This window comes from Frankliniella occidentalis, unplaced genomic scaffold (assembly GCF_000697945.3).
Source record: "Frankliniella occidentalis isolate FOCC.00 unplaced genomic scaffold, Focc_3.1 Scaffold33, whole genome shotgun sequence".
Classification (NCBI taxonomy): domain Eukaryota; kingdom Metazoa; phylum Arthropoda; class Insecta; order Thysanoptera; family Thripidae; genus Frankliniella; species Frankliniella occidentalis.
In genome coordinates, this window is record NW_026267163.1 from 1 (window position 1) to 6,992 (window position 6,992).

The 6,992-nt window shown below is 60.1% G+C and overlaps 1 protein-coding gene across 1 annotated transcript in view; it reads left to right on the forward strand.

The window, feature by feature from the left end:
- Positions 1 to 477: 477 nt before the first annotated feature.
- The window catches only part of LOC113204202 (lutropin-choriogonadotropic hormone receptor-like), a gene marked incomplete at its 5' end in the record, with an annotated part of 17,567 nt that continues 11,052 nt past the window's right edge, over positions 478 to 6,992 (forward strand). The window contains 14 exons of the mRNA XM_052265939.1: positions 478 to 621; positions 703 to 780; positions 879 to 953; positions 1,143 to 1,208; positions 2,329 to 2,397; positions 2,773 to 2,847; positions 3,187 to 3,304; positions 3,410 to 3,502; positions 3,595 to 3,845; positions 3,918 to 4,166; positions 5,192 to 5,487; positions 5,730 to 5,958; positions 6,280 to 6,765; positions 6,869 to 6,987. Of these exons, the coding sequence (XP_052121899.1) occupies positions 478 to 621; positions 703 to 780; positions 879 to 953; positions 1,143 to 1,208; positions 2,329 to 2,397; positions 2,773 to 2,847; positions 3,187 to 3,304; positions 3,410 to 3,502; positions 3,595 to 3,845; positions 3,918 to 4,166; positions 5,192 to 5,487; positions 5,730 to 5,958; positions 6,280 to 6,765; positions 6,869 to 6,987 (2,348 nt within the window). The remainder of the gene's footprint in view (positions 622 to 702; positions 781 to 878; positions 954 to 1,142; positions 1,209 to 2,328; positions 2,398 to 2,772; positions 2,848 to 3,186; positions 3,305 to 3,409; positions 3,503 to 3,594; positions 3,846 to 3,917; positions 4,167 to 5,191; positions 5,488 to 5,729; positions 5,959 to 6,279; positions 6,766 to 6,868; positions 6,988 to 6,992) is intronic.

The window sequence follows — 6,992 nt, forward strand, 5'->3', positions numbered from 1 at the left end:
GGGAGACAGAGAGACAGAGAGGGAAGGGAGGGATGGGGGTGAGAACGAAATAAGGAAAAGCGCCGCGAGACTGCACCTGGGCCGGTGGGGCGAAAATGAGCAAATTCTGAGAGGACAGAAGGTGTGCGGCACCGTCATGATCTTCCTCCCCCTCTTCCTCCCGACCATTCAAAAAATGTAATTTCGTTCTAAGGACACGCTGCTCAACTCTACACAACGCTACACAACAACGGCGTGTTTCGGGGCGCACTGGGCTATACACACAAATAATGTGCTGCCGCGCGAACGTCTCGCTCTCCCCACAAATACGGCGACTGGCATGCGACAGTTTTCACGGTGGGATGCACAACAAACACAGCCTCATCAGTCAGGCCTCCCCCGGCCCTCTGCTCTCCCGTCGCTATGGGGGGACATATGTTTCTGTTCTGAGAAAAAGTTGCTTGTGGTTATTTTTTTTCCCTGGTCCGTCACTTTGAGTTATTGTGGGGCTGTCCTGCCGCCATTCGGTCACTGCCAATGTGTGACTGTTTGTATTCGGTGTTCCAGAGAGCTGCGTTCTCTTCCCAATCTCGAGGCGATAGAGGAGGGAGTGTTCAGCACGCTCACCAAGTTACGGTCAATGTAAGTGGTTTTTAACTTTAAACGATGGTACCCCTTTTATACATTTCTTCAAGAAAGACGTCGCATTTCTTTCCCATTTAGATACATCCTGGACGTGCCTAAGCTCAAGGTCATACCCCACGGCGTGTTCGACGGCCTTTCGCCCGCTTTCAAGGTTTTGTAAGTATAGCAGGGAGATTAGGAACCCCAATTCCATCTCATCTCAACAAACCTATTACAAATTCACCCTTATCTTTCTTTCCCTTTTTTTTATTTAGGAGGATAAGTCGGACGGGGTTGAGCGAGATTCCCCACATCTCCAGCATCGGGCCGGACCAAATCCTGGACCAAATGTAAGGGCTCGCTGAAAAAGAAAAGAATCACACAATCTGTTCTTCACTTTATTCCGTGCCTCTAGTGTTGGCTATCACCACGACGGCCACACATACGTACTTCACTCGAGCGCCTCCCACCCCCACAATGGCACTCAAAGTGTCACTGACCCCGCGCACTTTCTCACTACTTTTCTTTTCGCCGCGCAGAGACTTGGAGAGCAACGAGATACAGACCGTCGCCTCGCAAGCAGTCCGAGTCCGAGCCAACAGCTTGTGAGTACACTGCCCCGCCGGCAACTGTCCCACGGGGACCGCTCGAGCGAGCCATGGCGTGCACGCCGAGTGAGAGTGGGGGGGAATGCGGAAGGGAGGGATTTTACACTGTAGTTGTACGACCGAGCAGGTCTTCGTGCCGGGCACAGGTGTCCCTCCCTCGCGTCCTCATCCATAACAATACGGACGGGACGACGCGACATTGCCACGACGCATCGCGCGGGTGCGATGCCCTGCTACTCCTCCCTGCCCCTTGTTTTTCTCATGCTTCTGCTTCTCCTCCCGCTCCCTGTTTTCTTTCTGATACCGCCTCAGCTCCTCGAGCCTCCTTCTCCGGCTAGTCCGGCTCCTCCTCCGCATCCAGCTCCTCTACTGGCTCCTCCTGCCTTCTCCTCGGGCTCCTCAACCTGCTCCTCCCTTCCGCTCCTCCTACTCCCGCTTCTCCACCTCCACCCTGCTCCTCCACCCCGCTGCTCCACCCTGCTCCTCCGGCTCCTCCTTCAGATCCTCCTCCGGCTTCTCCTCCGGCTCCTCCTCCAGCTCCTCTTCCGGCTCCTCCTCCGGCTCCTCCTCCGGCTCCTCCTCCTGCTCCTCCTCCTGCTCCTGCTCCTGCTCCACCCGCTCCTCCTTCCACTGCTTTCTGCTTCACCCTCTCGCTCCTCCGGCTCCTCCTCCGGCTTCTCCTCCGGCTCCTCCGCCCGCTCCTCCTCCGCCCGCTCCTCCTTCCTCTCCTTCTGCTTCTTCCTCTCGCTCCTCCGCTCCCCTGGATGTAATGCAAGTGGCTCGGGGCGGGCCGCGGAGCGCCTGCAGGGTAGGCCGTCCCGCCGGGCGCGCCTGTCGCGCGGGTCTGCCCGCCCGGCCCCTGCGGCGGTCGCCGAGGCTGTCGCTGCTGCAGCGCCGTTACGCCACCTCCCATCGCCGCCACCGCAGCGCAGCCCGGCGCCGGGGCGACGACACGCCGAGTCGAGTTCGACTCGGAGTTCGGCGGTTTCGGGTTTCGCCCCCCGTGTCCGCACCGTCCGCCCTCGTCGACGCGCTTGCGTAACTACGACAACGAGGAGGGGTAGTTTGGTGATTCGGTGCATGTGCCACTTGTTACAACCGTCGGTAATGGTTGCAGACTCCTGGACTACAACGTCATCGAGGAGGTGCAGGTCGCGGCCTTCAACGGCTCCGAAATCGCAGAGCTGTAAGTATGCCACGACGAAAATTGTGAGAGTAATTGCACAAATTGGGGTCGTGTTCCCGCAGGAAGACCTTCCGGATTTGTGCTTGGGTTGAATGGGCAAAACGCGTTCCTTGCTACGTGCGTGACCACTGTGTGGTCACGTTTTGCTGGTTTCTCCGACCTCCGACCCCCCAAGATGAACAGCCGCGTGTTAACACGGAACGTTAATACAGAACGTGTTAACACGCTTCGTGATGACATCCGGGTAGCATAGAGGCAGACAGACGATGGGGGTGCACGAGGCGAAAAGGAACACAAGAAGGGGCGGCGGAAACCGTTGGGCGAGATGTGAGGAGACAGCAGCAGCAATAACAAGCGATGACGATTGTGTTTCAGGAGCCTCAAGGGGAATCGGAAGCTCACGCGGCTCTCTCTCGGGGCGTTCCGGGGGCTCTCCTCACTCCGGAAACTGTAAGTGGAGCTGACCGAACTGGCCAACAACACACTGTAATGTAAGGAGACGAGCGGGAACGAGGACGAGGAGGGGTTGCGGTTGCACTCGCCGACCGACCCGGATGGATCCCTTATTTCCCGGAGATGCGTCCGCGATATCGCAACAATAATGGCAACTATAAATCTGACGAGCAAATGACTATTCCCCTTTTCCTTTGGTTTATTTGTACTGAGAAAAATGTAGCCTTTGAACGTAGATGATACCAATGTGACCTAAGTTCGGATTTTTTTCTCTGAAGTTTCTGAGAGTTTTGAAGCCACAACTCTTGTGTGAGCATGTTATATTGTAATTCGTAGGGACCTGTCCCAAACTTCCATCTCGGAGCTGCCGACGGAGGGCCTGCGCCACCTGGAGGAGCTGCGCGTGGAGAACACCGACACGCTCACCACCATACCGTCCGTGTACAACTTTGTGGTGAGTGTGAGACGCCGAGACTTACGACCATACGGCCGCCATAACGTGAGACTGGCGAAAGGGGTGAGCGGGACTAACAGGACCGACGACGGGGCTCTTGCGTAGGACTTGAAGACGGCCCGCCTGACGTACGCCTTCCACTGCTGCGCCTTCGCCCACCCGCAGATCCACGACATCAACAAGCACGAGGAGCATCTGGTGAGTCCAATTCGATCCAAGACAAAAATCACAACAATATTTTTAAAAAATGCGCAAATGCAAGTAAAATAAGCGAGTTCTTTGTTTGGCAGCGCATGGTGGACAACATCATGACGGCGTGCCGGGACCTGGAGGCGGGCCGCGTGAGCCCCGAGGTGATGGCCGAACTGCTCGAGTCCGTCTGGGGGTCGAGGCCGCGCACCCGCCTCGTGCGAGCCGCCCCGGGGGGCGGCTCGGGGGGCGGCTCGGGCGACGGCTCGGGCGCCGGCGAGGAGTACGCCGAGGACGACGCGGCCCTCGGCTGGGGCGACGACGTCTACGAAGACAGAGGCCGGCTGGACGAGTACGTGTGCGACCATCATGTTTGAGATCCCGTGGCAAAGGCGGATTGCTTACTTTCTCCCTCTGACGGCAGCTGGGGCGTCGACGCGGGCCTCGGCACCTCGCCGCCGCTGCACGTGTTCCTGGCCCCGGAGCACGAGCACGGCGGCGCCTTCGGCGACCTGGTGGACGTGGAGCCCGGGTACGCCTCGGACCAGGCCGACACCCTGGAGCGGCGGGAGCACGCCGACGACGCCGGCGGCCACAACCACGGCGTGTTCCACGACGTGGCCACCCTGCCGCCCAGGATCCTGCAGGCCATGTGCGGCAACGTGTCCAAGCAGTGAGTGATGTTCTAGCCAGGGGTAGAAGTCACCATTCCAGGCCACCTGCTTCGAAGACAGATTGCTCTGTCTCGTCGTCGTGCAAAAAAGTTGCGCTGCCATGTGGTGTGGCACCAGGTCCTGTTGAGGGCGGAGTAAGCGATGGTTGACAGGACAGGCCGATTGAAAGCGACCACCTGGGGAGAGCTCATAGAGCTCGTAGGTCCTCCCGTATCACACCCGCCTTACCAACCACCTCCCCTCCCCATCATAAAGGAGATGGGGGCGGGGGCTTTCTGGAAACAGAAGCGGATCCATGGGATGAGAAGGATAAGAAGTGGGGTGGTGGGGAAGGGAGGTGTCACCGGTGGCTGTTACTGCTGAATGGCAGACAGGAGAGGCGGCCCCGTTTATTCATTCTGCTATTTTACGCGAGCCTCCGCCGTCGCGTGTGGGACAGGTGACGTGCCGGCTCTCCGGGGTTCGCTCGCGCGGACGGTTTTCAGCCCAACGTCAGAGTGCACGCGAAAAAAAAAAAAGATTCCGTCGTAAAAAAGTTCCATGTTTTGTTTTATCGGACAATGAGATAGGGAGTGCTTGGCCGGTTATTTGATACGCGATATCGGTATTACAAATCTTTTTCCCCGGGTTTTGTTTTCCTCGTTAGTGAAGTACGTTTCAGCTGAGGCGGACACGCGCTAACGCCACATCCCGACGGCGGGCAGACAATTATTGTCTAAGCGTTCACACTACTGTCGCCACCTGCACAGCACGCCGCCGGCTACAGGGAAGATCCTTTGATCATTTAGTGATGTGCTGGCGAGGCCGGGGTGTGGTGGCGGCGGTGGTGTGTGGTGGTGGGCGGCAGCCGGCAGCCGGCATCTCTTGAAGGTCAATGGGTTAGATCCCCTAGGGGGGGCACACGGGAGGCGGCGGGCGGCAAGATACGCACTCACCCCAGCCCGCGGGCGCCGCACCCGACCGCACCCCTAGGCCCAGGGGGAGGGGCACACCGACGCTAACGACGGCCTCCCTCTGACCACAGCGTGCCGTCGGTGGAGTGCAGCCCCGCCCCCAACGCCCTCAACCCCTGCGAGGACATCATGGGCTACCCGTGGCTGCGCGGCCTCGTGTGGCTCGTCGTGCTCTGCACCGTGGCCGGCAACGTGGCCGTGCTGGCCGTGCTGCTGGCGCACGCGGCCGCCCTCACCGTCGCGCGCTTCCTCATGTGCCACCTCGCCTTCGCCGACCTGTGCATGGGCCTGTACCTGCTGCTGCTCGCCGCCATGGACCTGCGCTCGCACGGCGAGTACTTCAACTACGCCTGCGCCTGGCAAGTCGGTAAGGAGCTCCGGTCGCACCCCCTCGAGGACCTACACCCAAGGGGTACTTCTCTGCCAAAAAAAAAATGTAGAAAAAAATCAGCGCACACCCAATTTTTTTTCGAAAAAGTTGAAAAAAATCAACTAAAATCAAGAAAACAGAAAAATCCCCGTGAGCATGAATTTACAGTGAAGTACCCCTTGCCTACACCTGACTTTGGAGGCTGGCATGCAAATAATCTGCTCTTCACTTTCTCGCAGAGAGGGGCTGCATGGTGGCGGGCTTCCTGACCATCTTCTCGTCCCAGCTGTCCATCTACACGCTGTGCGTCATCACGCTGGAGCGCTGGGTCGCCATCACGTACGCCATCGACCTCAACAAGCGGCTGCGCCTGGGCGCCGCCGTGTACGTCATGGCCGGCGGCTGGGTGTACGCCATCACCATGGCGGCGCTGCCCCTGGTGGGGGTCTCGTCCTACTCCAGCACCAGGTAGGCGACCGGGCGGGGGTGGCCCCCGCGACCGGCCCATGGTGCACATTCTGGGAGGGGGGCCATTAGCGATAAGGAGGAAGGGCCTATCTGAGGGCCCAACTCAGGGCCCGCGCCACTCAAGGGCGTAACGAGCAGCTGGAATATCCAGGCGAGGCCCTCCACCCTCCAGGAGGCCTCGAGGGGACCGCAGTGCCGTCGTTCACGGGCTGCGATTATTCCAGGGCAGATGGCACAAAGAAGCCCAGGGATGCCCCCCCCCCCCCCTTCCGGCTTGGTTGCCCCTCTGACAAAGAATCTCTCTCCTTGCCCCGCACACAGCATCTGCCTGCCGATGGACTCGAGGGACGCCCCCGGGATGACGTATCTGGTGGTGCTGCTGTTCGTGGCGGCGCTGGCCTTCGCCGTGGTGCTCATCTGCTACATCCACCTGTACTTGTCGCTGGGCCACAACACGCTGCACGGCCGCCCCCCAGCCCGGCCGGGGCAGCCGCCGCGCGCCCGCCGCGGCCTCGGCCTCGCCGCCATGCGGCGGCCGGCGGCCGGCACGGACGAGGGCTCGTGCCGCCGGCGCAAGGAGCTCAGCTTCGCCAACAAGATGGCCATCCTGGTGCTCACGGACTTCACGTGCTGGGCGCCCATCGCCTTCTTCTCCATGACGGCGCTCGCCGGCGCGCCCCTCATCTCCGTCACCAACTCCAAGATCCTGCTCGTCTTCTTCTACCCGCTCAACGCGTGCGCCAACCCCTTCCTGTACGCCATCACCACCTCGCAGTACCGGCGGGACCTCTGCATGTTGCTGGCCAGGTACACATAGACCGTATAGTGTAGTGTTGTCCGGTGGGCCTTGCTCGCCGTGTGACCTCCTGATCTACCCCACTAACTGACCCTGGTTTGGCGCGGGTTTCAGGTTGGGGATCTGCACGCAGCTCGCGCATCGCTACAAGCTGGCATACCACTCCTCGCCCACGTCGCACAACTCCAACAACCAGCCCATGGCGCTGTGCCATCGCGGGGGCGGCGGGGGCGGTGGG